Below are 18,277 nucleotides of genomic sequence, written 5' to 3' on the forward strand. Positions count from 1 at the left end.
CACCAGGGTGATCTTTTTTGAGATTTGGTTGGTCATTTTCTTTTCATCTTACTTTTTTCCTCTTTTTCTTTTTTTTTTAATATTTTTTAAATTTAAATTCAATTTGCCAATATATAGTGTAATACCCAGTGCTCATCCCATCAAGTGTTTTCCTCTTTTCCTAAGGAGCTCAGTAGAATCAATCTGTAAAATTACTTGGCCCTGGGGGGCCTTTTCTAAGAGTCAATTTTTAACTATCTCTTCAAATACTTACTTAGTTACTGACCTACTCAGGGTTTGTACCTCTTCTCCCTCCAGCCCCCGCCCATCTCCTTTTTTCTTGTTTTTCTTTTTTGTGAAACAGCTTTATTAAAATATAATTTACATGCCATAAAGTTTACCCATTTAGAGTTCACAACTCAATGTGGGTTGTTCTTTTGTTTTGTATTTGCTTGTCTGTTTGTTCACATTTACAGAGTTGTGAGGCTATCATCATAATCTAATTCTGGAACATTCCATGATCCCAAAAAGAAATCTATCCAGGGTTACTACCCATTCCTGCTTTGCTCTCTCCTCCATCTCCCTGCTGAGCTACGGAGAAAACTGAACGAAGAGGAAGAACATGGGGTACACCAGCATCCCGCAAAGGACTGCATTTTTCCTTTCCTTGCGGATTCAGTTAATGTACATTTTTTTCAGCTACTAGTCCTTCATGTGCCAAGGCATTAATCTATTGGGAAAAAACCAAAACGACTTCTGCAACATTCTGCTATCACGTGCCTATTTGCCTATTGCATATGAGCTAATAATACATGTTAGAGACATGCACTGTAGCAAAAGAAACTATGTCTCTTTTTGTATTGTTTTAGGCCAGCCTTGGTCTTTTCATAGAATTTAATCCACTTGTGCTTATTTCTATCTAATGAGTTTATAGATATTTTCTATATAGTATGTTTCTTCTTTTTGTGTCTCCTTTTTTTTTTTAAGATTTTATGTATTTATTCATGAGAGGCACAGAGAGAGAGGCAGAGACACAAGCAGAGGGAGAAGCAGGCTCCCCTGCAGGAGCCCAATGCAGGACTCAATCCCAGGACCCCAGGATCATGACCTGAGCCCAAAGCAGACGTTCAACCATTGAGCCACCCTAGAGTCCCTGTGTCTCCTTTTCTTGTCTTGTGTTGTGTCGTGATCATGTTTTGTGGTTGTACCTTCCCCTCCCTGACTTCACATGACTTGGAAACTATTCATGGTATTGTTTGTTATTTATCAATCTTTAAGTCATAAGTATGTATATTTGATATAATAATTTATGATTATGATATTGTTTCTAGTTCTTTCTAGATATTGCCTGTCTGTTAATTCATTGGTATCATAGTTTCCTTTACATTTTTAAATATTTTATTTGTTTATTTGAGAGAGAGTGAGAGACAGAGATAGTGAGAGCATGAACAAGGAGGAAAGGGAAAAGCAAGCTTCCCACTGAGCAGGGAGCCTGACACTGTGCTCAATCCCAGGACCCTGGGATCCTGACTTGAGCTGAAGACAGACACTTAACCAACTGAGCCACCTGGGTGCCCCTAAATTTTTTATTTTTTTATTTTTTATATTTTTAAAGATTTTATTTATTCATGAGAGAGAGAGAGAGGCAGAGACACAGGCAGAGGGAGAAGCAGGCTCCATGCAGGGAGCCTGACGTGGGACTCGATCCCGGGTCCCCAGGATCACGCCCTGGACTGAAGGCAGGCACTAAACCGCAGAGCCACCAAGGGATCCCCCCCCCTAATTTTTTTAAATTAAGATTTTATTTATTTATTTAAGAGAGAGAGCACAAGAAACCGCAAGCCGGGTAAGGAGCAGAGAGAGAAGCAGACTCCTTGCTAAGCAGGGAGCCTGATACTGGGCTTGATCCCAGGCCCCTGAGATCATGACCTGAGCTGGAGGCAAGTGCCTAACCTGCTGAGCCACCCAGGCGCCCTAATATTATAGTTTCCTTTAATACTTTGAATATATTTTAAATTAGTTGCTTTGAAGTCTTTCCAACACCTTGATCTTTTGATTGTCTGTTCCCCAAATAATATTTTCCTATTTCTTTGCATATCTGCTTACTTTTCATTGAAAACTCAGCATGATAGATAATACATTGTACTAACTCTGAATTCCCTGGTGTTCTCTGAGGATTATTGGCCTGGACTCAACCTGCAAATTTTGTCCTTCTCACAGAATGCAGCAGCTGACAGTCTTATGGCTTCCCACTGTAGCTTTCATATACAGGTTCTGGGTACTCCTGCATGCTTGCAGAACTTAGCATTCACCCAAGGATTTGTGCAGAGATGAAGCTCATCCTCCCCATGGTTTCCTTGCTTCTAGAGATTTCCTCTTAATTCTCAGCTGTTCTTAGGACCTCAGGTCCTGGCTTCTGATATTTTTAGCCTGTAAGGTCCAGCTTTCTGCCTTGCAAGCTGAACCCAGTTGATGAATGTATTCAGTTAAAAAGTCCAAAAAAAAAAAAAAAAAAACAACCAAACAAACAAACAAACAAAAAACAAAATACCACCCGCTCAGATTGATCCCATGTAGCTCTGTCTTCAAAAATAGGATCCTAAAAAAATAAAAAAAAAAAGATCAATAGAATTTTTTTAAAAAGAAGAGTCCTCTCTGGTCTGTGTCTGCTTTTTCCTCCTCTTGGATTTTCTCCCATGCACATAGAATTTAGCTGTCAGATGGGAATTTAGGCAATGTTTATAATTTGAATTTAGGTAGATCTCTTGCTGCCAGGATTTCCCTCTTTAAATTTTCCAGCCCTTGGGGTGCCTGGGTGGCTCAGTAGGTTAAGCATCTGCCTTTGGCTCAGGTCATGATCCCGGGGTCCTGAGATCGAGTCCCTGCATCAGGCTCCCTGCTCAGTGGGGCGTCTGCTTCTCCGTCTCCCTCTGCCCCTCCCTCCCTGCTCATGCTCTCTCTCTCTCTGTCATATAAATAAGTAAAATCTTTTTTTAAATAAATACATTTTTCAGCCCTCGACTCTGTTAACACGTCTTTAAACAGTTTACCTGGCACTGCTTTTCCGTGGCCCCCACAGCTGTGGGAGTCAGGGGCATCCTTGGATTAGCCAGCAACACGGTCATGATTCTTAACCCTTCCCACTTGCACTTTTACAAGAACAACTGCTCCCAGGTTTCTGCTTACTTTTAAACGCTTTCAGCATCTTTAGGATTTTAGGTTCTCGTTGTTGACCCTGTTTAGTGCTTCTGCTTGCCATCTGCAGGAAGGTTTGTGTGACCACTTGGTGCCTACAACATCACAAGAGCTACCCCCTCCTCCTGATTTTGATACTTTGTGTTTCCCTCTGGTTCTGTCTGTCCGCAGGTTTTATCTGGCTGGTTTCTCTTGGTCCTCAATGTTTCTGGTCAATTTGATGGTAATCTGTTCCTGCTTCCCTGTATCTACCTCTACCTCTACCCCTGTCTCTGGCATCTGCATCCGTCTCTTCATTTCACAGGATTTTAGGTGGGAGATATGTGGGCCCAGGGAGCCGTCTTGATCTGATCAGTTTGGTTTTTTTTTTTCCTGGAATTTATCCTTTCAGATCCTAAACTAGGGACAGTCTACTACTGGAAAAGTTCATGTCTGAACTAGATTCCTGAAGAAGTAGACCATCCGTCAAGGGTAGGGAGAGTTTGGAAAGTTCTCTAGGTGTGCTCAAATCCATGATATTTGACTTTCATGAGGAGTCCACATGCCTCTTTAAAAGCTCACTTTCCTGGGAGACCTGGGGGTTCTCAGGGGTCGAGCGTCTGCCTTCAGCTCAAGGTGTGATCCCGGGGTCCTGGGATCGAGTTACGCATCAGGCTCCCTGCAGGGAGCCTGCTTCTCCATCTGCCTGTGTCTCTGCCTCTCTCCGTGTCTCCCATGAATAAATAAAGTCTTTTAAAAAATAAAAATAAATAAAAGCTCACTTTCCCCACAGGAGGGGGTCCTTCACTGAAGGCAGTGTCTTATATAAAGCCTCTCTTATTTTAAATAAATATTATCCTCTAAAGTTGGCTTGATTTGATCTGTGTTACTCAGGACTGTCTGGCAAGCAGCTGCATCTCCTCATCCCATTCCAGCCCACATTTTTTCTAGGTAACTAGTCCAGCATTATAATTATTTCTCTTTGAGCCCCAAAGCTAAATCTATGGAAAAAGATCCATTTATTTTTCTATTAATTCCAAAGAGAGATGGTCTTAAAATATGAGCTCTTGTCCTGAATGTGCCTTTGATGAAATGTAGACATTTCTTGAGAAGCATTTACATCTAAAAGTTAGTTCAACCTCCACAGAGACTGTAGCTATAAATTCATATTTATTAAGCAGCTGGGCTTTATTATACTCGAGTATTACTCCTTTTTCTTATCCAAATTGAAATAGCCTGTAGTTTTTGATGTAATAGTATTTTTCACTTTATTTACAAGTTGTCTTTTAAAAAAGCAGGGGGTACCCGGGTGGCTCAGTCAGTGAAGTGTCCTACTTCAGCTCAGGTCATGATCTTGGGGTCCTGGGATTGAGCCCTGCATTAGGCTCCCTGCTCAGTGAAGAATCTGCTTCTCCCTCTCCCTCTGCTCCTCCCCCTGCTAGTGCTCTTTCTTTCTCTCTCTCTCTCTTAAATAAATAAATAAAATCGGGGATCCCTGGGTGGTGCAGCGGTTTGACGCCTGCCTTTGGCCCAGGGCGCGATCCTGGAGACCCGGGATCGAATCCCACGTCGGGCTCCCGGTGCATGGAGCCTGCTTCTCCCTCTGCCTGTGTCTCTGCCTCTGTGTGTGTGTGTGTGTGTGTGTGTGACTATCATAAATAAATTTTAAAAAAAATTAAAAAAATAAATAAAATCGTTTAAAAAAAAATAGACCGACTACTCTGGGCTTCGCTTCCTTGTCCAGAAGCTCATATTTTCTCACAACCAAGCAAAGTACTGCTCCAGGTTATCTGCAAACATAAACTCTAGCACCTGTGTCTTTTTTCTCTTTGAAATTATGATGACTATTGTCAGGAAGAGTTTGTTTAGTGTCTCTTAATATCAACATCTCACAGACCTATTTGATCTCCAGTCAACCAAGACACTTAAAGACTTTGAAATTGGCATTTCCCTCCCGAGCACCTTTGTCTCAACCTGTCTCCTCCGGGCAAAGGGCTGCAAGAGATGATCCACAGATGACTTCTGGGCGTTGAATGCCATCTTACACAAGGTTTCTGTAAGGCCATCAGGCTTTGAGATACTTGATGTTCCCGATCCCGGCGCGGTAACATCTGAGAGTCAAGTGTGCACCTAAGAATCAGTGTGTGTCTTGTGTGGCTGCACCTCTTTATTCTCACGGTGGCTCCTTTGCAGTGGCACCGCCGAGCTGTTTGCCACCTGTGCCAAGAAAGACATCCGAGTGTGGCACACGCTGTCCAACAGGGAGCTGCTGCGGATCACTGTGCCCAACATGACCTGCCACAGCATCGATTTCATGAAAGATGGCAAGAGCATCATCTCGGGTAATGTTGACATCCTTGGGCTTTGCCGTGGGCTTGGGTGGTGGCTTTGGACCTTTGTTCCTTCTACTGGCCTCTCCATATGGACAACCTGGAGTGGCCTCCCATTGCTTCCAGTCCAGCCTCTCTGTGGAGTTCCCTTCCAGCTAGGAGACTTTCTGAGCTCAGAAGGACCAGAAAGCAATTTCCCTGCCCCCGACATTGCTGCGTATAGTGTGTGGCTTTCCCTTTCATAAGAGAATTTAGTCATTCTATTACCAGATGGATTTTGAAGCCTTGGTGAGTGCAGGGCACCTATGTGTTAGAACCCTTTCGGTTGTTTGAGAGATAAAAGCCCGACTTAAACTATATTATGCCTCAAAGAGAATTCACTTTTAACTCAATTGATCCTCTCACAGCAAAGTATTTTAACGTAAATCATAGACACCATCATATTCCACCTCCAAATACTTTAGTTTGCATTGCTAAAAGTAATATTTTCCTACAAAATAATAATTTCTTTTTAAAATTTATTTTATTATTTTTAGTTTATTTTTTAAAAGATTTTATTTATTTATTCATGAGAGACACGCACACACACACACACACACACACAGAGGCAGAGACACAGGCAGAGGGAGGAGCAGGCCCCATGCAGGGAGCCCGATACGGAATCGATTCCAGGACTCCAGGATCACACCCTGGACCAAAGGCAGGCACTAAACCACTGAGCCACCCAGGGATCCCCAAAATAATAATTTCTTAATATCATCTTATGTTTGGGGCACCTGGCGAGCATCTGCCTTCAGCTCAGGGCATGATCCTGGGGTCCTGGGATTTATATATAAATATATATCATCTTATGTTCAACTCATATGCAAATTTCCCCAGTGGTCAAAAAGTGAATTCACTTGTTCACATAAGGGAAAAGTCAAGTGGATCTCTCTTTTTTTAAAAAAACTTTATTTATTTGAGAGAGAGAGTGTGCACGCAAGCACGAGCAAGGGGAGGGGCAGAGGGAGAAGCAGATTCTGTGTTGAGCAGGGAGCCTGACGCAGGGCTTGATCCCAGGACCCCAAGATCATGACCTGAGCCGAAGTCAAGACGCTTGACCTACTGAACCACCGAGGCACCCGTCAAGTGGATCTTAGGTGCAGCTGTTGAAATGGTGATATCAGTAGCTCATCTCACCTCCTCTTTCCCTGGCTCTGTCTCCTCCCCATTGGCTTCTCCTTTGGTCATGTCTTCACACACAGTGGCCACCAGAAGCTCTTGGCTTCCGGCATTTGCCTCACCACAGATGGCGCTCACCACAGCGCACTTCTCATCATCTCCACCCTTGTCCCAGCCATCACCATCCCTTAGATTTCTTCTAGTGGCTTCCTACCAGGTCTCCCTGCCTCTATTCATGCCACTTCTAGGTTCACTGCTAGGTCCCCGAAGGGGTGTACCCAGACCCTGCATAGATAATTGATTGAAGGGAGCAAGAGTCTGAGGCCAGGGAGGAAGCTGTTACAATCCTCCAGGAGAGAGATGCTGGTGGCTTGGTTGAGGGTAGGCCCAGTGGAGGGAGGGATTGGGAAGTGGGCAAATTCGGGATGTTTTTTAACTGTAGAACTTATAGGGCTTGTTTATTGATTGGAAGTTGGGTTGGGCTGGGTGGAGTTGGGTGGTTGGAATAGAGAAGAATCAAGGATGACTCTGAAGTTCTTGGCTTAGACAACTGGATGGATGATGGCAACTTTTATTGAGATGGGGAAGATGGCAGGAGTCAGGGAAGGAGCATCAGGTTTAAAATAGAGGGAGGGGTAAAAAACCAACATGTGTTTAGAGATGTTAAATTCTCTACCCAGATGCAACCAATATCAGCTAGCACAAGTTTTGCAACCCACAGGATCAGTGGGAGCTGGCCTCCTTCCTTCCTCCCCACCCCAAACGTTTTCTCCTGGGGTTGGGTGCACCTACAGGCAGGTGTGGCCAATTTGGGGAGTCAGGAGCAAGAGGGATATGATTCCTGGCATTGGGGGGGGGACTGGCCACCTTCCCCCATCACCACCACTGCTCCCCAGTCCCGACTCCTTTATGATTGAGGAGAGCCAGAGTCGGCACCAAGACTAGGGGCCTACTGATCCTGCCTCTTTCTTGTCTCCCTTCCATGCCAGCATGGGACGATGGTAGGATCCGGGCCTTCGCCCCAGAGACGGGCCGGCTGATGTATGTCATCAACAATGCCCACAGGATCGGAGTGACAGCTATCGCTACCACCAGTGACTGTAAACGGGTCATCAGCGGCGGTGGGGAAGGGGAGGTATTGTTCTTGAAGGCAGAATCTTTTTTTTTTTTTTTTTTTTTTTTGGCAATAGCCCCTAGTTTAGAGCAACCGCCTTACAGGAAGCTACTTACTTGCGTGTGTGTGTGTGTGTGTGTGTGTGTGTGTGTGTGTGTTTAACCTATATTAGGAGTCAGGCAGAACCAAAGTAGGATTTTGAAGAAACCCTAAAATACATTGTAAATTAAAACTCTAATAACACAAACACACAGATAAATATACCTGTTCATGAAAGAACATTCAAGATACAGACATGAAAGCATTCTATACAGAATCGGGCTATGAATCAGGTGAGCGTTTTGCCAGAGTTTTGGATTTGTTTGTTCTTCTCCTTCAAAGACTATAGTTACATAAATTGTCTCCATCGTATCTTTTAAAGGCAATGCTATTTTTAGACTCAATTCTTTCATCTACCCAGATGTGTGACCATTATTTCAGAATCATCACACTTGACCTTCGCTCCCATCATTGGCAGGAGCCTGAAACATCTTCCATTCACACATTCTTCTCACTGCCTCCCCAGCCACCCCCACCCCCCACCTCGGCTTTCTCTGCATCCCCCACCCAAAGCCTGCCTTTCTCAAGAGAGAACATCTTCTTTTCCTTTCTTATCTTCATGCAATTATAGGAATAACTTATCAGAGTGGAGAAGGATCTAGCATCTTCATGAGGCCTTTAGCAGAGTTGAGGGCCAAGCAGGTTCCAGGCTGAGTGTTTGGGCTCCAGGAGTCAGACTGTCTGGCTACAAATTTTGCTTCCACCACTTTCCAGCTGTGTGACCTGGGGCAAGCTCTTCAACCTCTCTGCACTTCCATTTCTTCTATATAAATGGAAAATAAACAATCAAGACTCTGATTAGTAAGATGTCTTGCGATGGTTTGTACCAAGTCTTCAAAATCTGATGTGCATTTTGCATTCAGAGCACATCTCCACGTGGACTAGCCACGTGGCAGGTGCTCCATAGACCCTTCTAGCCTTGGACCCTCCCCTGCTCTCTGCCTACCACCCCCTCGAGGGCTTTGATCCCTTCCCTTAGCTCTTCAGTCATGCTGTTGTCAACACCCTCAGCATCCTTGCTAGCTCCCTCAGCCTTTTGGGGCATCTGCCCTGCCCCTGCCCAAACTTGGCTTGGACCAGATCATCTGCTTCTAGGGGACTGAGCCCCAGCTGATGAGAGCTGCTGGAAGAAATCAGACATTACAAATTCATTGCCCTTGGCAGTCTTTTCAGAACACCACATCAGCTCTTCTTCCCATTCCTCACTCAGCTATTATGGACCTTCCTTCCAAAAGACATTCATTGTTAAGTGCTGGAGACCAGGGCTGCTGTCAGCATGTGTGCACGGGTATGAATTCAGCAGTTCCTGAAGTACTCAAGTATTTCCATTTTCATTGGTAAATGACCTTGCCTGAGTTGCAAAGACCCCAGTCCCACCACTTTACCCCCTCTCCCTTTACCCCCGCAAACATAACCTAAACCCCCTGCAGTCCCACAGCTTAAAGGCTAACGCCCAGAACATCCAAAGCTCCAGGCCTGGGTGCTGTTTGGCTGCTGCCCATATCGTATGAGTTAGAAAATTTGAGTATTACTCTTGCTAAAGACTGAATGTATGCCTCCACACATAGTGGCTTACAAGATTAGAGAATTATTCAGACACAGCTCATTTGGGAGAACTTCATGCTTCCCCATCTTCCTTACTAAGGAAACGTCTTAGGATGTTTTTCTTACTTTGCTTATGGCTACTTTCCCCTTTCAGGTACAAATAAGTTAGCCCATTATCACTTATCCTAACCCTAGTTTCTAGGGTGTTGATACTATTCTTGTATTCTTGTATTGTCTTATGTTACTGAAGCAAGATAATCTCTGCTCTTCATACCTTCCACAAGTCCAACATGCTCGATATGAGAAAGTGTAAGCATCTGACTACATTATTATGCTTTCTGGTATGGTTGTGACAGAATGTTTATTTATTACAGGACCATACAATGACTTCCCTTTTACGTACCCCTTTTATTACAGTTAGGGCATCATATTGACCATTTTTGAAATTTTGTGGGTAGAACCAATGACCTATGAATTTCACTTCATGATAGCAGGGGGTTGGCAGTCAGAATATATTTGTTGTAGAAAGCGGGTACTGGCTTTGATAAGGTTGGGAACCATCGATTGAAAACCATTAAGCCTGAGCAGCTGATGTGAAGTTTAAATATGGCTCTGGGCACCCAAGAGCTTTCCTGATGGCACCAGAAGTCTGAGAGTGATGCTCAGCAAAACTGAGCAGATATGCTATTTCGCTTGCTTTAGCTAGCAGCAGGTGTCTGATAAATTTCTCAGCCTTAAAAGTAGATGTAGGTTTAGGATTATTGGTAGCATTTTCCTGGCTCCATGGAAGGATATTCCTGCTCTGCAGCTTTGCATTCCCGCCCCACTCAATGGAGACGAGAACAGCAAATTTAAAATAAGTCGAGTACAGTAGAGCTGAAAAAGCATATAAATATGGGGGGAAAAAGTATATATTTTAACCCCTTCAAGTCCCAAGTTTGTGTTGAAAGCCTATGCTTTGTGGCTTCCAGGTGAGGGTGTGGCAGATAGGCTGCCAGACCCAGAAGCTGGAAGAGGCCCTGAAAGAGCACAAATCCTCCGTGTCTTGCATTAGGGTGAAGAAGAACAATGAGGAATGTGTCACTGCCAGCACGGATGGCACTTGCATCATTTGGGACCTGGTGTAGGTACCCGTGGTGGGGAGGACAACATGATACACACCCAGGAATCCCAGCATTTTTATGGAACTTGAGAGAAGATTCAAACAAAGACTAGAAATCTTTAAGGCAACGGTCAGGGGATGTCCATCTGAAGCCACTCCTCTGATGTTTACGGGTTTGTTCAGGGTTTACGGGTGCTGGTAGAAGGGATACAGTTTCCCGGAAGGGCTGGATTTTAGAAGATTCTGGACGCACGGGCAAATAGCTTTCCGGTCACACACCGCGAAGCATGATTGAACTTACATGAATGCAATCCTAAGAATTCCCCCCCACCCCGCAAAAAGGGAGAGGGAAGTAATGTCATAGGCAGTTCCTATTGTTGTGCCACGCAGTGTGACCAAGCCCAGAGTGAGCTCTGCAGAGTGAGCCATGCGGGGTGGAAGTGGGGGACTGGTGTGACTTTATTGTTGGGAGTCCACAAAAGGTTTTCAGGGGTGATTTTTTTTTTTTTACTATAAGCATTTTAGCTTTGTGTATTTATTTATTTTAAAAATATTCATTTTTTTTTACCATAAGCATTTTAGCTGTGTTTATTGATTTATTTTTTAAGATTTTATTTATTTATTCATGAGAGACACAGAGAGAGGCAGAGACTCAGGCAGAGGGAGAAGTAGGCTCCATGCAGGGAGCCCGATGTGGGACTCAATCCCAGGACCCCAGGATCACGCCCTGAGCCAAAGGAAGATGCTCAACCACTGAGCCACCCAGGCGCCCCAGTTGTGTTTTTTAATTTAGAATTAGGCCCTATTCCCCTAACTCCCTCCTCCCCTGGCAACCTCTCTTAATCACTCCTAAGATGCCTTGCCTCTGCACATAACTGCCTTAGAGAGACTCAGATAAGTCTAGAAACAGGAGAAAAAAGATCTAAATATAGGAATGGATATAGGTACTACAGGAGAATAAGGAACTTTCTAGACTGGAGAGAAGAGAATGAGAATTAATGCAAATGCAGAACACTTTTTATTTAATACACTGAAAAACAAAAATGAAAGAAACCTGCCTCCTGGTCCTGCGTGTCTCTCACTTTGATGTGCCTTCCCATGGACAACCTGGGGATCTGGTTAACATGTAGATTTGTATTCAGTAGGTCCAGAGGGGCTCCTGAGATTCTGCATTTCTAACCAGCTCCAAAGGGATGCCCCTGGTTCAAGGACCACACTTGCGGGAGGTCTTAGCCTACACCTGAACTCCCCTTTGGTAACACACAGAACTAGAAGGTAGGGCGTCTCTCTCTCTCTCTCTCTTTCTTTTTTAAAGATTTTATTTATTTATTCTTGAGAGACACAGAGAGAGAGGCAGAGACACAGACAGAGGGAGAAGCAGGCTCCCTGTGGGGAGCCCGATGTGGGACTTGATCCCAGGACCCCGGGATCATGCCCTGGGCCAAAGGCAGGCGCTCAACTGCTAAACCCCCCAGGCGTCCCAGGTAGGGCGTCTCTAAAGTGATATCCATGGGTTATTTGTGATCACCAAAAATCCCTGAAGCCTGCCTGCTGTATTGCAGAACTATCTGGCTAATTTGTGCTAAAATCTTTAAAAAGTGGCCATCCCAGATGCCAGGTTTGAAAACTGCCATATTGAGAAGAAACCATGCAGAAGGTGCATGTTTTCAGCCTGCGGAGGCTGGCCTGTGAGATGGCCACCCATTTCCTGAGGGGGAGAAGCCATATATGTACATATTTGTTAGCATGGTAGCTACCACAGTGGTTTTCAAACCGTCATGCACAGGAGAATCAGCTGGGATGCTGATGAAACGGGCCCATCTGTGGGCCTCATCCCTACCTGCTAGATCCAAATCCTTAAAGGTGAAGCTCAATAATATCTATTTTTAAAAACCCATCCCCAGGTCACCTAGGTGGCTCAGTCAGTTAAGGGGGTGCCTTCAGCTCAGGTCATGATCCCGGGGTCCTGGGATCAAGCCCCTCATCGGACTCCCTGCTCAGCGGGGAGCCTGCTTCTCCCTCTGCCCCTCACCCCGCTCATGCTCACTCTCTCACTCTCAAATAAAATCTTTAAAAAATGTCTAAAGAAAGATAATAAAAATAAAAACCTATCCCCACACTGTGTCACTCAGATGGTAGGAACCTTTACTTCCACATGGTAGCCTCAAGAATAAGGTGGCTTGTGTGGAAGGCAGCAGGGTAACTCTGAACTCAGCCCCTCCCACTTCACTCTTGCTGGAACTTGAGGCTTCCCCTGCAGTTCTGTGCTTTGTCTTTGGAAAAGGGCCCAACCGGTGTCTTCTGAGTGCCCCGCAGGTGTGCTGAGGAGATGCCAAACTGGAGCCTGCAGAGGAGCAGGAAGTCTGTCTGGGATAGATAAACCAAAGCAACTCCCGCTTGCACCAAATCCACTTTGAACAATACATCTCCTAGGGAAGAGCAAGTCGAGCCTCACGGCTTTTGTGTCTCATTTTCAGACGTCTCCGGAGAAATCAGATGATCCTGGCAAATACCTTATTCCAGTGTGTTTGTTACCACCCGGAAGAGTTCCAGATCATCACCAGCGGGACAGACAGAAAGGTAAACACTCCCAGCAGGAGTCAGGGCCCTTCTGGTGCAGCGCAGACTCAGTAAGGTGCTGTGGCTGAGGGAGCAGCTCTGGGGTTGAGCCCCAGGAATTCAGAGCACAGTCTTGCTGGGGACCAGCTGCTCCGCTTTGCAAATGCTACATCACCTTTTGGTGTCTTTGCTTCCTTGTCTGTAAAGGGCTGATTTCACAGAGTGACGTGAGCGCTAAAGACATGCTTGTGTGTAATGCCGATGGCGGGGGACCTGGCCCATAGTAGCTATGCGCTAAGTACTGGTTTTCATTATTAGGGCATTTCTGAGCCTAGAACCAGATTGCCCAAACCAGTTGCCCCCGTGACTACACTCAAGTGGAATGACATGCTCTCCTCTACTTCACCAACATATAACAAATCTCTTTAGCTGAGGAGTCCCTAGCCTTGGGTGAAGGTTGGTCCCTCTTTTGGGGGGAACCCTTCCTTTTGGAGCAAGCAAAAGGCTTCAGGAGAGAGGTGCATGGAAGGGCAAGGATGCTGGGGTGTCAGCTACCCTCCTGGCCACATCAGATCAGCCAGGACTCAGTCCAGTTACCTGCACATCCAATTAATGGATTTGGATTCCCCTAATTCAGACTTGGAGATGACTTTGAGATCATCAAAGAAGAGATTGTATATTTATCTTTTCACCAGCTACAGAAAAAGTAAAGTTGGAAGTATAAAAATATTGTAGGAGAAATACTAGAGGTACCTCTCTCTGCTCCCCCAACACCAAAGATAGAATCTAGGAAGAGGAGGCAGGGAGCGTCTGGGGGGCTCAGTCGGTGAAGCATCAGCCCTCAGCTCAGGTCATGATCCTAGGGTTCTGGGATCGAGTCCCATGTCTGGTTCCCTGCTCAGCAGGAAGTCTGCTTCTCCCTCTTCCTTGGCATATCCCCACCCCACTCATGCTTGCTTGCTCTCTGTCAAATAAATAAAATCTTAAAAAAAAAAAAAAAAAAAAAAGGAAAGAAAATAGGGTCACCTGGGTGGCTTAGCGTCTGCCTTTGGCTCAAGTCATGATCCCCAGGGTCTTGGGATCGAGCCCCAGGTCGGGCTCCCTCTGGCCCTCCTGCTGCTTGTGCTTTCGCAAATGAATACAAATAAATAAATAAATAAATAAATAAATAAATAAATAAATAAATAATCTAGGAATGGGTCTTTCCCTGTTTAAGCTGCCAAGGTGATTGGGAACTACTGTCTGAAGATACTTTGACATAAAAACCTAAGAAATGCCACCTGTGTGGGCCAGGGTTTGCCTGACACAGAATGTTTAGGGGGGAGCACCCAGAGTTCTGCTTGGTTCTAGTTCCTGTAGGTTGGCCTTGGTACTTCCTTTGTGTCTTGTATGCCCAAACTGGCTTTCATCTGCCCACTCCCCAAACCCATTTCACTTCTGGCTTAAGCAGGCTTCCTCTTGGAAGGGGGGTGGAAAGGATATTAGGAAGTTAATCATGATGTCACCATAAATGCTATTATACGTGGTTCATAAAGTTTCCAGATTTGTGTCATGTTTCCCCACATTCCAGAGAATGGGATGGTTTATGAGTTTAGGAGACTTGAAACAGGCTACTGTCCTCATCTGAGAATTGTCACCAGAATATTCAAAGCATAAATCATACATCGGTACAGCCACCGCGAGGCCTGGGGACAGGACGGTGTCCCCGCTGTCAGGGAGCTGGCCAACTTTCCGTAGTGACCGTAGGTAGGAGGGGATGGATTGGACAAGACACATGGAAACAAACATGTCCCTGAACAGCGGGCTCATATGTGAACAGACGACATCAGATGGTGAAAGGGATAAAAAGGAAGAATAGGTCACACAATCCTGGCTCAGTGGATGGAAGCTGCTTTAGCTAGGATGCTTGGCGAAGGTCTCCTTAAGGAGGGGACACTTGAGTTGAGGTCTGAGTGGTGGAGGACTCGCCTTGCTTAGCTCTCTGGGAAGACCATCCCAGCAGAGGGTAAGCCTGAGGGAAAGCCAAGGCGCCTTAAGGCTGCTCAGAAGATGATCACTTTGACTTTGGCCAAAAGAGCAGGCCATCAGGCACCAGCTGCCTAAGTGGGTGTGATTCCTGAGAAATGAGATTTCGGGCATGCTTCTATATTCCTTTATGCTTTTACTATGAAAACAACCTTTTGTTAAAGTGACCAAGCATCAGTAGAAATCAATAAGATAGCTTAAAAATTTTTTTTTTTAAAATAGCATATACAATTTCCGGCTAGATTCAGAAGAATACAGATTCCTGGCCTCACGACCTGAATTGTGACCCAGCAAATTTCTATCAACACAAAATAAGAAGAGGTGAAATGCACGCAAAATTCACACTCCTGATTCCTGGTCAAGTGCTTTGTTTAGAAAGAAATTTTCTCTTTTGAAGAGGTTGTACATTTATAAGGTTCAAAGTTCAAAGAGTATAAAAGCAGAGTATTCAGAGAAAAATCTCCCCCCTAACCCAGGAGGGGACCATATTGTCCGTTTGCCTCTAGACCCCATCCTGGGGGGGGTGGGGTTCACTGCTTTGAGGCAGAAGAGAAAGTTGGGGATAGGATGGAGTCAGGAAGAGGGGGTGGTCAGCCGCAGAGAGCGGAGCCTGCGCAACTCCTGAGCTGCTCCTTCCCCAAGCAGCTGGAGGGGGCTGCTTCCCTTTCACCAGGCCTTCCTTCTTTTATAGCTTGCTCCGGACTCCCAAGTGCTTCTTCTCACCAAAAGCACTTTCTGTCACAATCCGGGCTTACTGGCACATCACCGTCTCTCTAAATAGAATGCAAATTGAAAAACCAGTGCTAAAAATATGAAAATGCCTTCTCCACCCCCTGCTTGAGCCTATTTATAATTTTCAGCCGATATATCATCCCAGGGTGTATTTTTGCCACCCTTCTATATAAAGTTAGAACCATCTTTTTGTTGGCATGGCACGGATGCTGCCACCGAGCCAAATCCGGCCTGATGGCTGTTTTTTCTGAATTCTAGATTGCTTACTGGGAAGTATTTGATGGGTCGGTAATCAGAGAGTTGGAAGGCTCCTTGTCTGGGTCAATCAATGGAATGGATATTACCCTGGAAGGAGTGCACTTTGTCACAGGTTAGTCCTGGGGTAGGAAAAGAAAGCCAAGCCCTGCTTATGTAAATGGGAGCATAGAACTCCCAAGTGGGAGGCAACAGGAAGTGATGACAAAAGTATCTACAGGCCCCTGTGATTCAGATTCAGGCCTGAACACTGCAGCCCGAGTGGCCAGGAAAGTAAGATCCAGAAGTCACGCTTCAGTGGGAGGAAACGTCTGCCCATGAGCCTTGGGGGGCACACATAAAAGCTGAGCCTTACATTGCTTCCTTTTTTGCATCGGTGGCATCGGTGACAGAAATGGTCTGGATTATCCAGCATGCCTTGCTCTGTTACTTCCTACTGCAGTCTTAAATGTCCGCTTTTAAATCAGCATTTCCAGGGGGCATGGACCATATAACATGCCTTCTGACACCATCAATGATCATTTCCTGCTGGGCCCTGACTCTTCAAGACATTAACAAATAAATGCTCCAAAGTTTCATAAACACATTTACTTATGGCATGATATTAAACCACACATTATGTGATCATATACACACACACACACACATATATACATATACACATATACTTGTAGAGAAAAGACTGGAAGGAACTAAATCAGTGTTATTAATAACATAATAGTTAATCAGTGTTATTTCTGGGTGGTGAGATAAGAAGGATGTCACCTCTTTATGTTTCTTTCTTGTAAAATTTACTACAGCAGATCTAGATTTTTATAATCAAGGAAAAGAGAAATATAAAGACAGATTTTTCTCCCTTTAAATTGGAACACGGGGGACGTGCTGTAAATTATCCAGTTACTCGAAATCAAGGCTGTTTCTCCCTGTTCTGTTGCAGCAACGCCAAATACACCTGTTTGTCTTTTTCAGGTGGAAATGACCATCTGGTCAAAGTTTGGGATTATAATGAGGGTGAAGTGACTCATGTCGGGGTGGGACACAGTGGCAACATCACCCGCATCCGGATAAGTCCAGGAAATCAGTACATCGTTAGCGTAAGTGCTGATGGAGCTATTTTGAGATGGAAGTACCCATTTACCTCATGAGGCCTCAGAGATTTCTGGGATGCACCACCGCGTAGGGTTCTGTTGAAAGTTGACCTTAGATAACTCCCAAGACTGGTTTTTTATTTCTCCCATCCAGGATTTTGTTCTTTACTCAAAATATGTTAAGTTTCCCTTTTTCTTTATAGGATGCATTTTGTATTCTTAAATTGTATATTAAACTTGGAATGTGTTCAAGAATAAGTTGTCCAGAGTGTAATTAAAAGGTTTTTATTATAAATTCCCTGTTGTCGGTTTCCTGTCATAATCTCTGTCCTGTGACTGCAAAACCCACAGCCCTTCTGCATAATTTGTCTACACCTTGCACTACTGTTATTCTCTAAAAATAAGGAGGGTCAGCTTTTCATTGGTCAAGCTGCAATGGGGCAAGACTTGGTCTGAGTCCAGATCTTGGGTAGGATTTTAGGATCTTCCTCCCTCCTTCCCTCTCTCCCTCCCTCCCTCCCTCCCTGCCTTCCATCCATCCAACTTTCTGAGTTTGGCCTTTTGTAAAGTGAGAATATCTGCTTTAAAGGTTATTTTGAGAAGTGAAATAATATGTTAAAGCATCAGCAGAATCCCTGCCAGAGAAGACGGCTGAACATGAATTATGGTGCTTTCTCAAAGAAACCATGGGTTCTTGGGGATCTTGGGGATAATCATCAAAGGTGAAATTTCTCAGATGCTTTTCTGGGCAAGGGAAGGCAAGAGAACGGACCTTGTGTATTAATCATCACACCGGGTATCTTTTTTTCCAAGAGAGAGTAAATCATGGCATTTTCCAGAAATACTTCAAGTCTCCAATTCACAGCATACGTTTTTTGTTCTAAGCCTGTTGTTTATCCTTTAAGTAATTCTTGGTCGTCATCGTCCTCTTCTTCTGCATCAGGTCACCTCCTGGGGACATATCAAGGCAATTATTTAATAAATGATCACTTACTTCTCAAATAAGTAAACATTTCAGGGCGTTGATGTGATCCTGCCTCCTGCGGAGGTCTTTCTTTTTTTTTTTTTTTTTTTTTTTTTTTTTTGCGGAGGTCTTTCTGAGTCAGAATCTGAT

General features: G+C 44.7%; 1 protein-coding gene across 4 annotated transcripts in view; it reads left to right on the top strand.

Annotated features, from left to right (window-relative positions):
• Window positions 1-17,418, top strand: part of CFAP52 (cilia and flagella associated protein 52) — a 41,650-nt gene extending 24,232 nt beyond the window's left edge. For 2 of the 4 annotated variants that reach the window (XM_038536868.1, XM_038536869.1), the window contains 6 exons: window positions 5,347-5,495; window positions 7,634-7,779; window positions 10,374-10,525; window positions 12,982-13,084; window positions 16,079-16,190; window positions 17,045-17,418. In XM_038536868.1, coding sequence (XP_038392796.1) covers window positions 5,347-5,495; window positions 7,634-7,779; window positions 10,374-10,525; window positions 12,982-13,084; window positions 16,079-16,190; window positions 17,045-17,220 — 838 coding nt within the window. In that variant the 3' untranslated portion in view covers window positions 17,221-17,418. Of the gene's footprint in view, window positions 1-5,346; window positions 5,496-7,633; window positions 7,780-10,373; window positions 10,526-12,981; window positions 13,085-15,310; window positions 15,410-16,078; window positions 16,191-17,044 lie in introns of those variants that run through there. The other 2 variants (XM_038536870.1, XM_038536871.1) reach the window with 2 other exon arrangements.
• Window positions 17,419-18,277: the final 859 nt, after the last annotated feature.

This window comes from Canis lupus, chromosome 5, assembly GCF_011100685.1.
Source record: "Canis lupus familiaris isolate Mischka breed German Shepherd chromosome 5, alternate assembly UU_Cfam_GSD_1.0, whole genome shotgun sequence".
In the NCBI taxonomy this organism is placed as follows: Eukaryota; Metazoa; Chordata; class Mammalia; order Carnivora; family Canidae; genus Canis; species Canis lupus.